The sequence below is a fragment of the Glycine max genome, chromosome 2 (assembly GCF_000004515.6).
Source record: "Glycine max cultivar Williams 82 chromosome 2, Glycine_max_v4.0, whole genome shotgun sequence".
Classification (NCBI taxonomy): Eukaryota; Viridiplantae; Streptophyta; class Magnoliopsida; order Fabales; family Fabaceae; genus Glycine; species Glycine max.
In genome coordinates, this window is record NC_016089.4 from 14950594 (window position 1) to 14970901 (window position 20308).

Here is a 20308-nt window from a genome sequence, read left to right on the forward strand (position 1 = left end):
ATATTTTTTAATTATTATAGAATGTTAAACTTTTGTACTGTTATAAGCAAAGTCTTGGGGTCCTCTAATCATTCTTACACTAAATAATATAAAATAACGAGTGTGTTTTCCTACTTTCTTTATGCATTTTTTTATTGTTAGTTTTTTGTTATATTGTTTTGCAAACTATATATTATTAGTCACAGAAGATGTTCAATTCATCAATTGTGTCTTTCATACATCTCGTCATATACTCATATTCCTACTCCTGGACAAGAAACCGAAATTTTCATTATAAGAACTAACCTGTGTATTATTTGACACTTTAGAGAGATAGAGGTAGATGAGAAAGAGGTGTAGTTTGATAGGTAAATAATATGACATGAAAAAAGAGACAAATAGTGAACAAACTCATATTTTTGTTCTTCCTAAGTTTGCCTTGTCATCATCCACTGCATTTAAGTAAATTTAAAATTGCTAGTTCATGCTCAAATTGAATTTGTTATAATAACTAAGAGGACAAAAGGTTGTTACTAGTGCCATTGGCAATTTCATGAAAGAAAGCTTTCTGAGTGGATCCTTGTAGATATATATGATCATTTCATCAACAACCAAATGTCTACTGTAGGCAATCAATATTTCTTTCTGCAGTATTTTCACCCGAAGCATGTGTTCCACTTCCACATACCTTATAATACTATACAATACTAAATATCCATTAAGTAAAATTGATATTAATATAAAAAATTATTGACACAAGTTATTTAATATTTGTGTATTGGTTTTGAAGTTCGATTTTTGGTTTGGGTAAGGAGTTACAACTAGAGATATTATTTTATTTCAAAATGAGTCAATTTTGATAAGAAAAATATTAATTGGGTGTCAAAATAAGAAGTTTTATATATCTCTTGGTTAGAAAAAAATTGATATTAATAATGTACATTTCAATTTTCATAAAAAAATGAACCAAGCCACTAAAGAATATGTGGTTTTCAATTGTCGATTTGATCAGTTTTTAATTAATTAATTAATTTGACTTACATGCTATGCATATATATATATATATATTCTACAAAAATGAGTCCAAAACTCAGCACCATTGGTTTCTCCTCGCCAATGCTAATATAACAAACAAGAACTTCAATGTGGAGAAGCTGAGTTTAGGATCGTTCTTAATGCTCTTTAATGTGTTGAGAATTTGAAAAAGAGTTTACAATTTTTTTCTAAACTTTTTTTGGATTTATATTTTTAATTCTTAATCTAAATTTTGATTGGTTTATTGAAACCCTTAGCTTTTTATTTGGCTGAGAAGAGAGCTATATAATAATAGAAATCTTTGACCTGATTGACAAATTCATTGTACTTATGCCTGCATCGCTAGCTCATACGAAAGTGGGAATGCTAAAGAAAACTAGTTTTAAAAAAAATAATTATAACTAGTTTTATATAATTAGCTATATAAAAATAGGTATAAAACTATAATCATTTTTATAATTATGGGTATTTAAAATAATTTATTTTTATTTAAAACACAGTTATAGCTATAAAATTATAATTAATTTTATAGAAATAGATATTTCAAATAACTTAATTTTATAGAAATGGGTATGTAATTGGTTTTAAATATAACTTACTATATAATTGGTTATATAACTAATTTATTCGTAACTAATTATATAACCATATTTTAAATGGTTATAGTTATAATATCCACTTATAATTTAATTATTTATTATATATGATTATAGTTATGTAAATACCCAAATTATGAGTATCCCTACTAAAGGTAAGGTAAGAAAATTACTTCCTACCTTCACTTTTCATTTGATTCTTGCGTCTATTATGAAATGTATTTTGGAAAGGTACTTTTGAAATGTAAAATTTTCTAATTTAGAGATCTTTTGAATTAGGTGTTCCAAAAGCTTAAAAGAGGTGCAAGAAATAATATTGGATTGATTTGTTTAAATTTTAAAAATAAGTACTTTTTAATAAGTAGATAGAATTTGTTTCTCAAAATAAATAAATAAAACTTTTTTTCCAGAATAATTTAAACATATACACTATAAAAATATAGATTTTTTTATTTTATTAAAATAAATATATTTTTTAAGAAATAAATATAAACAAATTCATAGTTTCAAGAAACAACTTAACCATATGAATTTAACACTGACAGGAGAATCAAGAACCCAACTGGGCCTTGGGCCCATCTGGTCGAAGCGGACCCACCGAAGCTGCAGAGTAGAATAGAATGGCGGTTCACATATTGTTTGCATATTTTTATTACAAACGCTAAACTTCTTGTTTGCATATTTTTATTACAAGAAGCTTAAATAAAAAATAATGTTAAACAAATTTATTAAATATTATTCCAAAATTTATCATGCAGTAAACTCAATGTTTCAATTTAGATGTTAAACTCAGTCATTCATTTCATTTTGATTTCCTTAATTATACTGCGTGCCTTAGGTGATGTTGTTAATAATATTTATAAAAAAAACTTCTACTTTCTAGATTTGAGAGTTTTACTTAATTTTAAATGAATAAATTTAAAATTATTTATAAATTTTTGAAGAGCTATCACTACTCGTGTCAATGTGTCGTTGAAAAATTCTGTTTTTTGGTGTTTTCCGCATTATGATGCTCCCTACTAGATTAATATTAATTGTTAATATACTTTGAGTTTTTCTAATGGAAAACAAGAGTTGACCCGACACAACTGGGGTGATATTCGAAAATGATGCCAAAATATTTAGGAAGTTTATTTTCTTCTAGTAGTTTTTGTTTCAAAGTCCTTTATGGGATCTTCAGGCTTGGGTTTACTCTAGAGTAAAGACAATTAATTTTAGTTATATTATGACCTTTATAATTAAAATAATAATAAAATATTTACAAGGAAAAACTAAATTCCAAAACGACATGCTAATTGTATAACATTGTGCTGGCGCTTTCTCTTCATAATCTTTGATGTGAATGTATCCCTCTTTAATAAATTAAGACAACAAATTTGGTTTGTTTTTTTAAACTATATTTAACGACAAAAAAGATATATATTTTTAGATGTTTAATATTCGAAGAGAAAATTAATATATCTTTACTTATTTTTAAAAAGAGTATGTTACTAAGATAACTTTAAAAGAAATCTAGTAAATTATAACATTTCCATGTAAAAAATGAGAGTGTTAATAACTATGAGCATTAGTATACACTCGTTTTAGGAACATGTAACAAACTAAATCTTTAAGAGTAAATTAGAAGGACTCTAAATCCTTAAAACTCAAATTTATGAATTATATGTATTTAATTTTTTCATTTTTATTGGACGTAGGATTTTACTTGAAACTCTAACAGTACGTGAATGGAAATTTTTTTGCGAGAGTTAGTATCATTGTGAATAATATTAATTTTAAAAGAATCAGTTCTTATAAAAAAAAATATCTGTAGTCTTAAGTCGAAAAATTCCATTATAAGTAAGCTATTAAGATTGATGCAATGATAAAGAGTTTGAGCAATGTATATAAGAACATAAATTCAAACCTCATTATTATTATTATTATCATCATTTAAAAAACAACTTGAGTAATTTGTGGCCACGGTGGTCTTTAAAAAAAAAAAAACCATGAAGTTTTTCATTTATATTGAGTCCGACAAGAAACATGAGAGGAATGGAGTAAATGTAGTTGCCAAATTTGAACACCAATCTAGCAAAATAATAAATTCTGTTATAATCTTATGGAAAATGCTAAGTACTAAGAAGTACGAAAACCGGTTTTGTAAACCTGCACGAACCTTTGTTTTCCATAAAAACTTATTTTAAATTTTTTAACTTTTTAATTAAGATTAGTTTTAAAAAAAGGATATTAATCCCCATCAGATTTCGTGCATTTTTAGTTGTTGTTTTTCGTACCAAATAGCAACCCTGTAATAGTATTTCAAACAAAAAATCTTTAAAAAATGTATTTAATGGATATGTAGTGTTAGTGTAAAAACCTTTATCCCTTTTAATGTAGTTATTTTCTGCCTAAAAAAATATAATTATTATTAAAGTTAATGAAGTTATCATACCATACATAATTATTTATAATTAAATTAACAATATAATATGCATTATCACTAATATATATGTATATATATATATATATATGTTATTTTCTCGTACTATAATTTATAAAATATGAATTGTTTTTACACCTAAAAGTAAGCCTTCTTTTCATAGATGACTAAACCTCAATTATTTATCCATAAAGCAATCCCACCCGGCTCTGTAATTGTGTGTGGGGTACTGAAGATTTTCATAGCTAATTTGGTTTTATTTATCATGATATCGCACTAGCTAGATGACGCAATTTAATTAATAGTTAGGAAAACAATGTTGAAGCAAATGAAATAGTACATCATGGAAATTCGATGTGTCCCGTGACATGCTGCAGGGCCAGTGGAGCACAAAAGAACAATTTTCATACTCAATAATGTATAGTAGTAACATTTGATTTTCCCCATAAAACAAGCTCTCATCAATTTCAAACCCACAAGTCACATAGAGCACCATAACAACGAATCCATCCAAGATCCCTGATCTTCCAACTCATGTTAAGAAAATAATAATCAATCAAAGTTCACAAGCAAAACCATGTGAACCCACCCCTAGGGTACAACTTTTTTTCTTGTGTTTCTCTCTCCTATATAAACTCACACGCAAGTGAAAAACAAAAGCACTTACAACTTACAAGGCATTTTCTTCTCTCTCTCCCTCTCATCTTCTGGGGACCTCAAAATATAGTAGGTACCACAACACAACACCATATTATGGGTTCCAAAGTCAGGACCCTGGTTTTGCTCTCTTTGTTTTGCTTAGCTCTATTTGTGTCCTTGCACCAAGCAAGGGCAGCAAAGTCACATAATAATGATAATAATCATAATGTGGCTCGCTTGAAGGGGAGAAAGGAGTTGAATAGATGTAATTTGTTCATTGGAAGTTGGGTTATTGACCCTTCTTCACATCCTCTCTATGACTCCTCAAGCTGCCCCTTTATAGATGCTGAGTTTGATTGCCAAAAGTATGGGAGACCCGACAGGCAGTATCTCAAATACTCTTGGAAGCCTGATTCATGTGCCTTACCCAGGTAGTGTTCACTTTTATGAAATGCATATTTGCTTTATATAACAGCACTATGGTTTCAAACCAAAATTCCCTTTTTTTGTAATTGTTACAAGTAGATGGGTAACATGTAAAATAGACGAACTTGTTTGAAAAGAAGTTATCCTTTTCTTAAAAAGATAAGGATCGATATAGCTTCCATGGTTCTTTTTTATCTACCAAAAGTTAGTTTTGAAAGTTTTTAACTGGTAAATGGGGTATGACAAAAGTTCTTCAATTTGGCTTTGTGAGTTAAACAAAAATGATTTAGAGTTGTTACAATTGGCACGGATTGTTTCACCTTAATTAGATGTCTCAAGTTTAATTATATCTTACTTATGTAATAAAAGAAAATTTTTACAACTTATAATATGTAGTGTTATCTGATTCAAACAATATTTGCTCACCGCGTGGATGATATACTTTTGGTCTATGAAAAAATGTTTTAAACCAGAGACTCCTTGTTAATTACAAATAGTATCACAAGGTGTTATTAAGAAACATGTTTTAAGTCTCTAAAATTTAATTAACAACATTTTATCGTGCAATAAGTAGACTCACGTCACGGGTTTTGTTTGTGTGTAATATTGTAATTTTTGTATTAATTGTAGGTTCGATGGAGTGAGTTTCTTGAACAAGTGGAAGGGCAAGAAGATAATGTTTGTGGGAGACTCATTGAGTCTGAACATGTGGGAATCATTGTCCTGCATGCTTCACGCGTCGGTGCCGAATGCCACCACCAGCTTTGTGAGGAGACAAGCAATCTCCACTGTGACCTTCGAGGTTTGCTACTTTTCATTTTGTTCTCTTTGTCTTCTTTCGGATTTATTGCACAAAAACACTAGTTAATACAACATTCTCACGTGTACGCGTGTCTTCATTTTTCTTCCCATTCTTTGTTTATCCATTCTATTACTATAGCATAAAATATTTGTATTGATGTGATATATCATTATAAATGGCATTCAGTGAGAAAAAGAGTAAATCACTGACATTCAGTGAGAGAAAGAAAAAAAAAAGAGAGAGAAATATGATATGATAAAAACATAGATAGATATAATAAGTATTAATGGAGTGTATCAAAAGGGTCTAGTTTAAATGTTTGATTGAGACTTAAATGGTTGCGTGAGTTATCAACTCTACTGTACATGTCTTTATTTTTACGTATGAAAAAAAAAAAGTATTAACAAAGTGTTTAGAATAGGATTTACTAATTATTACTCCTATATTATACAGGTGAATCAAATGTTCATTCCCTCGCTCCCAGTTTAATGAATTTAAGTTAGATTTTGACAGAACAAATATTTAATGGGATCGAAGTAAAATAAGCTCTAATAAAAGACTAAAGTAAAAAAGAGAAGGAGCAATTAAATCGAAGAACATACAAACGGCTAGTACTTAATACCCAAAAAACGGCTAGTAGTTCTAAATCCCTCAAGATTAGAAATTACGAGAACTGAAATTACAATAATTTACACTAATCATTCACGTGAATCGTAGTTAAATTAAGTATTAATTCCTTTTTATATATATTGGAAAACTTCAATACGTGAGTACTTCTCCTCTAAAACAGAAAAAAAAAAAGTCAGAGAAAGCAACTGCTTAATTTGAATAATGATAATGCCATGAAAGGCAAGTTGAAAATATGGGCAAGTAAAAATACAAGCAATCATTTGAAGAAAATCAATTCTACATAAAAATTATGTGTGCTTAAATGCGTGGGGCAAACAGTCAATTTACCTATCATTATCAAGATTAAGCCAAAAATTATAAAAGGTCCCAATAATGCTTTTTCCGTTTTCCATTAAGATGCATCTGAATAAGACTTGACAGGCTGTGAGGTGCTTGCCAACATGTGAGTCCAACAAGTTGGAGGCTCTCTTGCAATTATTTGCCTTCATTATTTTAGACTTTTGGTTTAATCAACATATTTAAGCGTTTTTTAAGGAGATAGATTTGTTTTTTTAAATAAAAATAATTTAGACAAACACATAAAAAACCATAAAAGTATTTATTTTATTTAAAAAAAACACTTATTTTAAAATACAGGCTTAAACAAACTGAACCATATCATCTCACTTATTACATCATAATCAAAATTCATTTATGGCCTATCATGTCAAACCGCAGAATGCCTTATGTTTGCAAACATTCGATAAATTTGTGGCCTGAATTTATAGCACATAGAAGGAAATGAGTAAAAAGAATCATAATTGGGGAACCCGGATAGCAACCCTGCCCCTAGTAGTTCACCGCGGGATTCCTTAGAAATGGAAAAGATGTACGATTTGATAATCAAGAGGTTTAAAAAAAATGTTTATAGTCAAATATCCCAATATTATAAGGATTCGTATATGTTTAGATCAATGTTCAATAAATTCTTAAACTCAACCTACTAAATTTAGCTAAATTTCCCAATTATATATATGTATCGAATATAGAAATTCAATAATTAATTTTTATAGGCAATTGATGAAGAAAAAATTCGTATAGGAATTGATATTAATTATTTATGTTAGTCATACCATTTTCCATTTTCAATTAAAAAACAGGAAGCCATTACATAGTAGAGTATATTTATATCTTTTCAAGGAAAAAATATTTTAAGTCGGTACTTTAGCGAATTTTCTATTAACTTAGTCTAAAAGGTATTGTTATTGGAGTACAGTGTGAGAATTATTTTATATGAGAATAAAGAGAATAAATTTGGATCACACTATATATCATATATAGATAGTAAAGATTCAATATCTTGTGACCATCTAGTCTTGTGACTTTTTAAAAAATTGACATAACTTGTGTATATTTTAATTTAATACTAATCATCCATAAAATTAGATGTAATAGTTAATATTTATTCTTTTTCCTCTAAAAAAACTTTTCATACATTTCTGTAAGTATTATTATTTTAATATAATTAACTTGTGTAGACAAGTTACTGTTTTCCACGTGAATATTGTATGCATTCACAGTTCACACTCCTCTTCTTTGTAATGATTGAATTGAACCTCGAGACTGCAAGCTCAATTTGTGTTGCCTTTTATTTTTTTTCTTCCTTCCTCAAATCTGTTTGAATTTGAAATTTAATCTCAACCACCTAAATAAAAATATGGTAGCTAATGATACTAGTTGGTGGGTTTGTGCAGGACTATGGAGTAACCATACAACTATACCGCACACCATATTTGGTGGACATAGATAGAGAAGATGTTGGAAGAGTGCTCACACTAAACTCCATCAAAGCTGGTGATGCTTGGACAGGCATGGACATGTTGATCTTCAACTCATGGCATTGGTGGACCCACAAAGGAGATTCTCAAGGGTATTGTGCTTTCATATTTACATAACGTTGTTTAGCTTATATTTGGATAAATTTTTTCATGAAGATTTATAGAAAAAAGATTCTAAAAGTTAAAATTAATCAAGTTGTAGATCTATAAACTTTTCTTTTTAAGGTTGACTTCTTTTAATAAATATTTTTGATAAATACTGATTATAGATCAAATTTTTAATCACATGGTTAAAAAAATAATTTTATCTACTAACTGTCATACCATATTTAGTTACATAAGTTAATTTTTACTTATAGAAAAATTTGTTTCACTTTTTTTTCTTCTCTTACAAGTGTCTATTGAAAAATGTTTATCTGTCTACCTAAAAGAAAAAGGTTGTGTTTGTTAGGATTTCTGATTTTCTTGGTAACACCTCACTGATTCACTCTCCATTCTGTTAAACACTAAAACTTGACTCATGTCCATGTTTGCTATATTCAGATGGGATTACATAAGGGACGGTTCCAATCTAGTAAAGGATATGGATCGTTTGGATGCATTTTTCAAAGGGTTGACCACATGGGCTGGATGGGTTGATCAAAATATTGACCTTAACAAAACTAAAGTTTTATTTCAAGGCATTTCTCCTACTCATTATCAGTAAGAAACTACTCTCATTTGCCCAATTCCTTATTCTTCTTTTAAAAATAAATGCTCATTTTATGCAAGTTTTGAGTTGAAGTTTTTCTTTGTTAAAAGAAATTACTTTATTATTTAAAGTTTCTTGTAAATTACGTTTTATCCATTTTTCCTTTTAAAGAGACGTTAAAGAAAAATTAAGTTACACCAAGTGCTACTAAAATTCAAGCAATTGAAACTAGAACATTAGTCGTGTTTGAATAAACCTTTCTATAAATACTAATGAAAAAGAAAATAAGAATGTAAAATGTTTTGAGTTTCCATCTTTCACAAGTTAAATTTAACTTATGCATTTCAATTTTTGAAAAAGATAGATGAAGAAGTTTCTTTTAAAGTTAAGTACTAATTATAACTTATGAAAGAAATTTAATTCCTTTTACATACCTTACATTTTTTTTTTTCTTATTAGTACTTACAGATAAGTTTATTAAAAAAAAATGTCATCACATGATATTCTATGCTCATCTTTCTAAGTTTATAAATAGCTGAAAGTGAAACTTAACATTCTCAAAATTCTATTGCTAGTTAATAGCATTAATTAAAATGCATTTTATAGAGGTCAAGAGTGGAATCAACCAAGAAAGAGTTGTAGTGGAGAACTTGAACCATTAGCTGGGTCAACATATCCAGCAGGTCTACCTCCAGCAGCAAACATAGTGAACAAAGTGTTGAAGAACATGAAGAATCAAGTTTATCTACTTGACATAACACTTCTGTCACAACTAAGAAAAGATGCACATCCTTCTGTCTATGGAGTGGATCACACCGGTAATGATTGCAGCCATTGGTGCCTACCAGGACTACCTGATACTTGGAATGAACTCCTATATGCAGCTCTATCAATGTGAAGGTATAGAATGTTATACTATTATCTAGTAAAGGATTGGATTTATTTGTATTATAGGACTCTTATAGATAGCATTGAGCATCAACAAGCTGGTACAATGATATAACTTGCCCCAAAAATGTTTTAAAGTAATTACTTTCCATTTCATAATCTGCACCTTTCTTCTCTAATCAAGATAAGCTTTCACTAATTCAATGTTCATTAGGGAAAAGAAAAAACTAGCATCATCTCACAGGACAATGATAATAACAATCTTTCCTATCCTCTGCATCATTTATAATAATCATTTAAACCTAACTTCATCATTTGTCATTCAAACCTCATGACAAAAATACAAGAAATAGACAAATACTTGGATATCAACTGCATTCCCTCTCCTTATTTGACACTAATATTTATTTATACTATTTACTTGTAAGTAGTATTTGTATGTAAAAGAATGAATATTGAAAAAACAAAACTTTTACTTAACCCTAATACATTTATAATTAAAATTAATATGCAGAGACAAGAATTAAGTAGTATATAGGAAGCTATTAAAGCATACAAGAATATACATACAATAAAGACATAAAATTAACTGTTGCCACTTCCAAGCACAAAATAAATAAATAAATTAGCTAGTCTATATCAAACAATAACTATAAGATAGCTAACGTGTAGATTAGACGAATGCAAAAGCCCTTTAAAATGAAATACCTGTACTAGCTGTTGGGCAGCCTGTATTTGTGAAGCAGTACCACTTATCTCAACAGTCATCTCTCCTGGCACACCCCTGGTCTCCTGAATTGTAATACTTGCTCCACTAGCTCGACGGATGTAGCTGATGTTTGCCCCTGATGCTCCAATAACAGCATCTGCATAGGACAAAGGAATTTGCATGTGCTGCGTGACCTACATAGTACAATAGAAATCAAATTAAGTCACAATAAATAAATAAATGCTTCAAAACCAACGCTGCTGTCTGCAATACTCATTTGGGCAAAAAAGGATACCTTAGTCACAACAGATTGTTGTGGCTGTGCACTGGATGAATGAATTCCCATAGAAGCATCCCTTACATAGGCAGGTGCTGGACCCTGATGAAGATGCTTGTCCATAGGAGGCAGGTCAGCAGGTGGGTAGTAATTATCATAGTTATGTGAAGGCGGCATATACTGAGGATTGGGTGGAAAAGCAGGTCCACCACCACTACCAGGTCCAGGAGCTTGAAAACCTTGAGGAGGACCCCAAGGTTGGTGTGGTGGGCCTGGTGGCACATTCTGGTTTACTCGAACATCTGGCCTTTGCATCTGAAGTATTGGAGGAAGAAAAAAAAATTATGTAAATTGAAAAAACATTAAAACCCTTCTCAAAATACAAAGACAATGAATGATGAAAGTCAAGTATACATATGCAATTGGCAGGTATCCTAGCCTATGACGCTTTCAATCCCACTCTATGACTAACCTATCCCAATCAATTATCCCCAAAATATAGCCCAAGCTTGAAAACATCATTTCATATATAGCTTGGAGTGTTCAAATCAGCTTAATGACTTATCATGACACAATGAATCTCATGAGATAACTCATCTATATACATTCTTAATCTGGTCCTTCCCACCTTTCAGCTTTGAATAAACAATTGAAAATAAAATGAACTCACTTGTGTTTCAAATACTACAACTATGCTGCGATCAACCAAGAATTTACGTAGATGAATTGCAACAAGTTCAACCGCCTTGTGAACCCCAGAAGATTCCCCTTGTATTTCAACAACACTATCATCTCGCAGAGCAAAAACTGGCAGGTGTTCTGTTGTATAAAATATATCATTCAGGTACCATAATCACAAACTTGGATATCATAAATCATGATTCTCAAATATATGTTTACAAAATATCAGTGCATTACTTGACAAAAAACACAACCAACTAATCAAATATGTAATAAGAATAGCCGTACAAAAAATAGTGCATCTGAGGGGAGGCAGATTCAGTGGTACTGATAACATATGCAATGACAAAGACTCAATACAACTAGGGAAAATCTTTTCGAGAAAATATACAATTAGGGAAAATACGCCAACGACACAATAAAAAGACTTGCAGTGAAAATATATTGAAAAGGAAAATGTGTTCATTGACAAACAAGCAACATTTCCCAATGTAATTTACAATGGTAGTGAGCGCACCTGAACCAAGAATGCGTATATTGCACCCTGTGGCATCTTGAAAGGATTTTATAGTGGACCCCTGCTTCCCAATCAAGCTTCCTGCTTGAGTATCTGCCACTAGAAGCCTTGTAACAACTGGGCGTCCTGCACCTGATGCACTATCGGCAGGATGAGGGTCCACGTTGACAACTTGTTTATGAACCCTTAACAAACCATCAACAGCAGGCGGTATGCTGCAATCTGGCTCTTCTTTCGCAGAAACCATTACCTTTTAAAAGCATAAAAGGAGAATTCAGAAACACAACATAAGCAGGACCTTCATGAACACCAAAAACAGCTAAATTTCAAATTATAGCGATCTAATTTTATATACTTAACTCATCAGCTGATTCATTGCCATGTTCCAAAAAACATATCACTATTGCATCCCTTGCAAAAACAAAAATAAAATTGTTGTAGCCTTTAACCTTATTTCATTTCCTACAACCAGTGCATCTTTGGTTCAACAAATTAGAAATTATTTTAACTATCTCAAGCTAAATTTTGTTTTATCTTTATTTTCATTTCTAAGGGTGCGTCCCTGAGTCCAAAAATTAGTATAAATACTTCAATTCATAATTAATAATTTTATATCTTGAGAGGAATTTCATAATGATATATGCCCTTGAAGTAATTAAATGGACCAAGATATATTTCAGATTTATAAATTTTTCTGATGGTTTCCAAACTTCATCTACCCAGTTTGAGTGTACTTAATATTTGGATAGCTTTTTTTTTTTTATTGAAGTGACTTTAAGAATGTTTTCCAGGTAAGTGTTTCAAGGAGTGTGGCAAGACACCAATCGACCAAGTTCTGAAGTTACCAGGGAGTGAACGCTTCTTGCCACCAAAATCTGCACAGACTATTTGATTCTTAAGTCAAAAAACAACATTCGGCAGTTGTAAATGCTCATTGCTGTTTCCCTGCAACTTGAACTTTGGTTCTTCAATTTGAAGCCACCTTAGTCATTCATATTAGTTGACAACCTGCACACATCCATTTGGTCATCGTGACAAAAGACATCTCTTTTTATATATTCACTTGTTTAATTCATTATCATTTCTTGGATTCAGCTAGATTATTTATATTTTTATATACTTTTACTCCTTTGATGATTTTTGTTTTTGTTTTCATCACATGGTTCCTTAGCAATAGTATTCATGTGTTATCATGTTTTATCACGAATAGTCAATTAAGTTTCAACTCATGATATAAGTTTGTTTTGTCAAATAGATGTTTTCCACATCAAAGCACTAATCAATTACTAGAAGATATAGTAAGAACGATTGGAGTTAATGTTCATGGACTGATGTTCCCTATATTATATTTTCATGACTCTGATTCATAATGATCAAGCAAAGAATCCATACAAGACATGAAGTTTCAGCCCAAACAATGCCAATCAAGTTTTGCCACTGTGTATCAGCTTACAGTATGGGGGAACATGACTACAAACCATAGGTACTAACAGCAGCACTATAACGCTGGAGCAGAGCATCACAGCTGCAGGTCGCCACAAGAAAGTACAGCTTTTTTGCACAAATAGCAGCCAAATTGCATGAAAGCCGTATTCACCCCATTTAGCCCAATCCACCCCTTTTCCAGCCAAGCCCATTCATTTTGTTGCAAAGCTCACCTCCAACCTCTGTTTTGCAGTTAAAAAAAAAAACTATAATAATAGGGCCCTTCTTAATTGCAGCAACTTAACTAAGACATACAAGACTATCTTTGATTATTTGTGTAGTGTGCTCTATGGTGCATAAAATTTCACTAACTTTCCCGTCGTGGCCATCCGTTTTTCTATGAATTCCATCATCTTCCTATTTTCTTTTAATTTCCTATAATCTCATTTCTCACAATGTTAATTATAGCTCAAATTAATGGTGAATATTTATTAGACTATAACTTTTTGGTTAAGAATTATGATTATATCTTTAATTTTAGATAATATTTTATTTTTAAGCATTTGTGTATTCTATACTACAAATTATGAAATTATTTATCTTGAATATATAATATATGATCCTCAGCAAAGCAACCAATCCACTACCCACTGTCTCAATTTTGGGATACGTCACTCAATGCCACTATTTGGTATTGTTAACTATTGTGCAAACATATTCAATAAAAGAATTGATGAATGGGAAGGGGGAAAACTGTAAAAGCCTAACTGCAAGGAAGGTGCAGGATACCAAGCACAAAATCAATCCAAACACAGATAGCACATTCCAATAAGCCTAAGGATCAATAAGAAATATGTATAATGTGCTTGAAACAGTGAATATCCAAGATTATCCATCACTACGTGAATAACAAGAAACTGAAGAGTATACTCACAGCTCTTTCTGCAGTCCCAGGAGGACCATCAAGAATTTTTATACGAGCCTTAGTCTCTTCAGTAATTTTCCTAATAAACTCTCCTTTTCGTCCAATAATGCTGCCAACCTTTTGCACGGGAACCAACATCCTAAAAACATTCTCTCCAGGCCACCCTGGCCACTTCTTTACTTCACCTCCTTTCAAATCCTCCTCAGGTTCCTGCTTTTCCTCAGAGGCAAAATTCTCAGTCACGTCTCCTCCAACATGTTGTTCCTCTGCATGCTCTTGAGGAGGAAAATCAGGTCCAGGCAAACCTTCAACATCATTCCCGTCAAAATTATGTTCAGGATGATTGGCATCCTCAGCCAAATTGCCGCCTTCGTGTTCATCAGGCTGCAGCTGCAGCTGCGGAAACCCTCCAGCATCATGTTCATCAGGCTGCAGCTGCGGGAACCCAGAGTCATCAATCACATTTCCTCCATCGTGTTCATCAGAATGGTTTTGTGGAAACTCAGGGTTCTCAGGCACATAGCCTGCATCTTGTCCATCAAAAACTTCCCCAGACATCCCAGCAGCTATGAAACCAAACTCATGAAACAACATATCAGTATCCTTTTCAACAGAAACCAAAAATCAAACCACACACAAAAGAAACTAAAAAAGGGAAATAAAGAATTCAACAATCATCCCATCTACACTTGCTCATCAAGGAGAGGCCTAGTTAACAACATCAATCACCATTTGATATCTATACAAACTAAAATTAAATTCCATAACTTCCAATGCCTTAAAAATTTTGAACCATGCATCCGCTGAATAAAATAACCAAATCCAGCGTTCAACCATAACAGAACAAAGTTCAGAGAAACAACTTCACCGAACAAAACGCAGAGCACAAGTTCAGATGCGAAAGGGAAGTGAAGAAAGAGAATACAATTACGCAACACTAACAAACAGCGAAAACACCAGAACTCGCGTTTGAATTTCCTTTTCGAAAGAAAAAAAATTAAATTGAAGAGTGGAAACAAAGAATAATGCGGAAACCCTAACGCGAGTAGAATAAAGAGTTGAGAAAAGTGGTTTCAGAAGTTACTATGATTCTCGAAGCTTCGGAAGACGGAGAGAAGAGAAAAACGGTGGCGTTTGGATATGTAGAGAACGGTGCTTCGCAGAATTTAGGTTTTTGTAAAGGATGAGAGACGGAGCCACCACCACGTTTTAGTTTATTTGCCTTCCACGCCCTCTTATTCACGACTTTGGCGGTTCTTTTTATTATTATTATTTATTGTTATTTCTATTTGAATTTGAAAGACGTACAGATAAAAAAAAATTCCGATACTAAATACAAATAAATTAAAACAGAGAAAAATAAAATAAAATATTAATACATATATACAAGGCTTAATCTAGTTTGTATGATAAACTGAGGTAGGTTTTGAAAATGATCAAATCAAGTTAAAAAGTAACTTCTAATCAATTTTAAATAGTCTTGGATTTTTTTTTATCAAGACAGATTTATCTAAGTCGAATGTAACTCTATGAAAGATAATATAATTGTGATCATTATTATGATGATGACACGTGGTAGTCCCATATACATTTTCTCCAAAATAATAAATTTAATAAATATATTTTTTTATTTATTAATAATAACTATCTTTTAAATAGTTACCTTAAGTATGATATTTTTTTTAGCTGAATTAATAAAAAAATATTTTGCAACTAAATTTTTACACTATGGATTTAATTTTTATTATATTTTCTTATATAAGTTTTATTTTGTGTGTATTTTAGTTCAGCAATAATTTGACAAATTATAAATTATTGTATCCTTTATAATGATTATTATAAAATAAATTATACAAGATTATTTAATAACATTATTTATTGTACTAAAATTTAGACCTTATAAATGAAAATTATACAAGATTTTATCATTCATGAAAATATATCTCTCCTTGGATATTTGGTTGAAATTTAATCACAGAAAAATATTTATTTATTTATTTATTTTAATAAAGTTTCATTTCTTATGATATTTATTTACAAAAAATATTTAATCAACAAGTTATTTTTGAAAATAATTTAATTTAAAATATAATTAACCATAATAAAAGTAAAAATAAGATTTATGTAGATAAATGACTTAATATATTTTTTGGAATAATTTAAGCTAAAAGGATAGATATCATGATACAAATATATTTGAAATTACATTTTGAAAATAATTTAATAATAAATTAATTGAATTATTAAGTATGAATTTAAATAATTAATATTAATATATTTTATTTTTTCCTTTAATTTCAGCCAAAATTAGATGATGTTTTCTTAATAACATTTTTTAACAATTAAACCATTGTTAGATGACGTTTAAAGCTTAAAAAAGTAAATTAAATAAAAAATAATTCTATTATAATTCAAAAAAATTCACTCAATTTTTATTATTCCAAATTAAGAGTGCAAACCATAAAAAATAAAAAAATAAATTAAATAAACTTTTTATACAAAGAGTAAAAAAGGAGCACATAAGGTATCACCAAAGTGAAGGGAGAATCCTACCTTGGACAACATCCAAATAATAATATTTATTTGCAGCATATGTCTGTATAGAAATATATTTAAATATTTATTAATATATTTACTAACATATAACTATTAAAATTTAAATTAAATAATTAATAATATATTAAAATTTTAAAATAATATAAAAAAAAATTATCCTCTGAATTATAAAATATGAATTTGATAAGCCAGGGATAACTAAACTATAATTCTTACTAATGTCTTGTATCTGAGATACTTTTTAAAACTAAATATGAGAAGTTTTCATTCCTATCCTACTTTTGTAAATGAACGATTTATTTACATTTTATCTTTTTACGGTTCAATGGGAAAACCAATATGCGTAGAGTCAGCTAGTATTTGCATTTCTTCTTAGAAATATTTACATTCTAACCTTGATCAATGTGTAAATCTATGCCAAAAGTCAAAAACGAAATCATGAGTTGGTTATGCAACAATTTGTAGCAGACACGGAATGTGGAATTAAAATATGAAACTCAGCAAAGCAACAGAATCCATACAGAATGTGAAAAAGCAGGAAGTTGAAGTCAAAACAAGTTGATGAAATTGAAACGTTTTGAAGTCAGAAATCACAGCATGTCCGCTTGTTGGGTCAGCAAAGATTAGAAGTTCTTGTGTTCTGTGCACTATCTATCCCTTTCGTGTCAGTTAGGACTTGGGAACCTTTGAAGACACAAATTCGTCAAATATCAAGCCTTTCTTGTCATTCAACTGCCCTTTTGCCATACTAAACATTTTTGCAATCATCTTCCTTAGGGACAGGCTAAGATGAAGCACAAAAGCAGCTCTGGAAGATTCTGGTGATTTAAAGCCAACCCAAAATCAGGACAAGTTGTACTAGTTGGCATCATCGAGGTCCCTTTTTAATCCACCCAAATTGGCTTCACAATTTTTCCCTTTTGGTTATGGTATGTGCTTTAGTGAACTTGAAGTATCTCATTGTTAAAAGTTAAAAGACTAATTTTTCAAGATACTAAAATTTATTTAAAAGATTATTCTCTCTCAATATATGTTCTTTCATACATAGGGTGACGCAAGCCTAGGGTGTATAATTATTTGTCAACATACCAATCATGTTAGTTGCCCCTTTTGTATCTAAAGAGTGTACTACTTACTACCGATCCCTATCACGGTCAAAAGTTGCTTATAAATTAATTGCTGTTAGGTAAAACAATTCAGGCATAAGCTGCATTCTATATTTGCCTATACTTTCAAGGTGCAAAAACAATTAATATGGGCATGGAAGGCCGTTTCACAACTCCTAGTTGCATTTGGAGGATGGCTTGTTTAAAGAGTGGTGCCTAACTATAGGATACAAGATTTGACAAGAAAAGCAAATGAAGTGAACACACACGAGGCTATTCCCCCTGCCAGAAATGGATGAGCTGAGGAATCTGTTCTGATTGTGCCATTCAATAAACTGAATTTGCAAATGTAATGATGGCGCTAAACATTGTTGACCATTGAGAAAATTGGTGACAACATTAATAACCATATAATATAATCACCAAAGCTTAGAACAACAACTGTATAATCATGTGTTTACTTTTTACGGGAAAAGTTTTTAGATAATCCATAAAAAAAAAATTAAATTAAAAACAAAAGGAAAATGAAAGATTCAACATCTTGAAGTGATTGATGATATACACATTTCTATAGCTAGAAGGTCAACGTAATAACGTAAGCCGCCACACAGTAGGATGGTCTGTAAACAAGAGGAAAAATATCCCCTAAACCCAATTAAGATTTCAGCTGGTTACGAATTTCTCTAGGAGGAGTGTCTCAATTATTGTCCCTTCTGGCAGAATTTTAAAATCAAAACCCTTTTTTCCTGGCTGAAGAAACTTGGAAATGTGAACACGGAGTGCCATATATCTAGAGGCATTTTGACTAGCAGGTCATTTACGGAATGATTTCTTTATAAATTTGCATAGAAGTAATGATTTCATCCAACTTTTTCTGTTGGGCTTGTTTGGTGTTACATTTATCTATAGCTCTTGGAAGTTATATCAAGGAAACTTTATTCTGCCGGCATTTCCGGACATTTGCAGGCCCCCCAAAAGCTCATTTTGACTTAAAAAAAATGGACAAAATTCAAGTGTTAATATCTAAGTAATTACTTGGACATCTTAAGAGTATATACATCTAATTGGTATTCTTTATTTCTTTAAATATTTCTTGTCACAATATGCTATTTATAATATTACACTTCTCTAGTAGAGTACATCGGTGTCCATGCATCATTTTCTTAATATCTTAAATGTTTTTTTAATTAGAAATTAGAATTTCATTTTGATAACTTCTTGTTGAATTTTAATATTGATCTCTTACTGCATGAATTATCAGATTGGAACTTTAGTTTTAATCAGAGAATAGCACAAAAACAAATAAGATACTGCATTTAAGTTTTGTCTTAAAAAAACTTCTCTTGTTGAAACGTTATTCATCTATGTGTTTTCCTTCACATTATGGAGATTTCTGGGCCAGACAATGTTTTGGTCGTATTATAGAATCGTCTTTAACATATTCAATAACCTTCGGTTTTTGATAATGAACTTGATGGCGGAAAATCCGTCAGGAAGAGTTGTGCCCACAGGAATATGGTGGTACTAACTTCTCTTAGCTGGATCACACATATGTTCCAACTTAACCAAATTTTCCATCTTATTCTTATCTGATACAATTTTTCATATGTACATGTGTGATGTGTCCAAGGTGCGTCTACCTAAAAGTCCAAACAAAAATATTTTTAAATATGCAAGTTTGGATTTATCTCATTTTCATTTTAAACTAATGAATAAGTAGCATTTGAAAACATAAAATGGAGAGAGCCGAGTTCTAAAGTTTGAACACTGGCTTCTATACACGAAAGGAACAATCATGTGTTGAGAACTACAGTACTGTTTAACATTTGAAGAAAAAAGATCCTGAATGAAAATTTGTAAATGGCAGGATTTCTCGGGACTAATCTCAGGTGTATTGATAGTAAAAAATTGAGGCAACTTGTTTGAAAAGCTAGAACTCATTTCTTGTTTGTTTAAGAATATTATTATTATTATTATACATAATATTAATATACACACGGACACACATATGTTGCATTTAAAGTTTGCTCATATATATTTGCCACATATTGGTACATTCTAAGAAAGCACAATACTCGAGGGTCTGATGCAATGTCACAAAGTAGTTGAACAAAAAGGCTACATTAATACAAATCTTTGCGACTTTTATGTTCCTCTTTTTCTATGGTACAAAATTTACTCTCACCT

General features: G+C 30.7%; 2 protein-coding genes across 5 annotated transcripts; one reads left to right on the plus strand and one right to left on the minus strand.

The window, feature by feature from the left end:
* The first annotated feature begins 4519 nt into the window (after positions 1–4519).
* LOC100820311 (protein trichome birefringence-like 38) lies at positions 4520–13433 on the plus strand. The gene is made up of 6 exons (XM_003518837.5): positions 4520–5102; positions 5728–5899; positions 8263–8438; positions 8890–9048; positions 9644–9937; positions 12901–13433. The coding sequence occupies exons 1-5, from the start codon at positions 4786–4788 to the stop codon at positions 9933–9935; spliced, it is 1116 nt and encodes a 371-aa protein (XP_003518885.1). The 5' UTR covers positions 4520–4785; the 3' UTR covers positions 9936–9937; positions 12901–13433.
* Positions 9568–15665, minus strand: LOC100819415 (K homology RNA-binding domain-containing protein). 4 transcript variants are annotated; one of them, NM_001401297.1, is made up of 7 exons: positions 15544–15665; positions 12470–12520; positions 12110–12359; positions 11582–11730; positions 10930–11226; positions 10634–10828; positions 9568–9923 (listed from the first exon to the last, which is right to left on the minus strand). In NM_001401297.1, exons 3-7 carry the CDS (start codon positions 12354–12356, stop codon positions 9912–9914), a joined length of 900 nt encoding a protein of 299 aa, NP_001388226.1. In that variant the 5' UTR covers positions 12357–12359; positions 12470–12520; positions 15544–15665; the 3' UTR covers positions 9568–9911. The 4 variants fall into 4 exon arrangements, with proteins under 4 accessions (NP_001388226.1, NP_001388228.1, NP_001242748.2 ...); NM_001401299.1 differs by lacking the exon at positions 12470–12520 and adding an exon at positions 14469–15025; NM_001255819.3 differs by lacking the exon at positions 9568–9923 and having other exon boundaries at positions 10423–10828.
* Between the last annotated feature and the right edge of the window lie 4643 nt (positions 15666–20308).

Bases quoted from the DNA above. Each gene is read 5' to 3' on its own strand.
- LOC100819415 (NM_001401298.1), bottom strand. From the start codon at position 15,017: ATGTCTGGGGAAGTTTTTGATGGACAAGATGCAGGCTATGTGCCTGAG. The intron at 12,360-14,468 runs GTGAGTATACTC...TGCTTTTAAAAG, and splicing joins CTGGGACTGCAGAAAGAGCT to GTAATGGTTTCTGCGAAAGA. The intron at 11,227-11,581 runs GTGAGTTCATTT...CCAATACTTCAG, and splicing joins TTGTAGTATTTGAAACACAA to ATGCAAAGGCCAGATGTTCG.
- LOC100820311 (XM_003518837.5), top strand. From the start codon at position 4,786: ATGGGTTCCAAAGTCAGGACCCTGGTTTTGCTCTCTTTGTTTTGCTTA. The intron at 5,103-5,727 runs GTAGTGTTCACT...TATTAATTGTAG, and splicing joins GATTCATGTGCCTTACCCAG to GTTCGATGGAGTGAGTTTCT. The intron at 9,049-9,643 runs GTAAGAAACTAC...TGCATTTTATAG, and splicing joins ATTTCTCCTACTCATTATCA to AGGTCAAGAGTGGAATCAAC.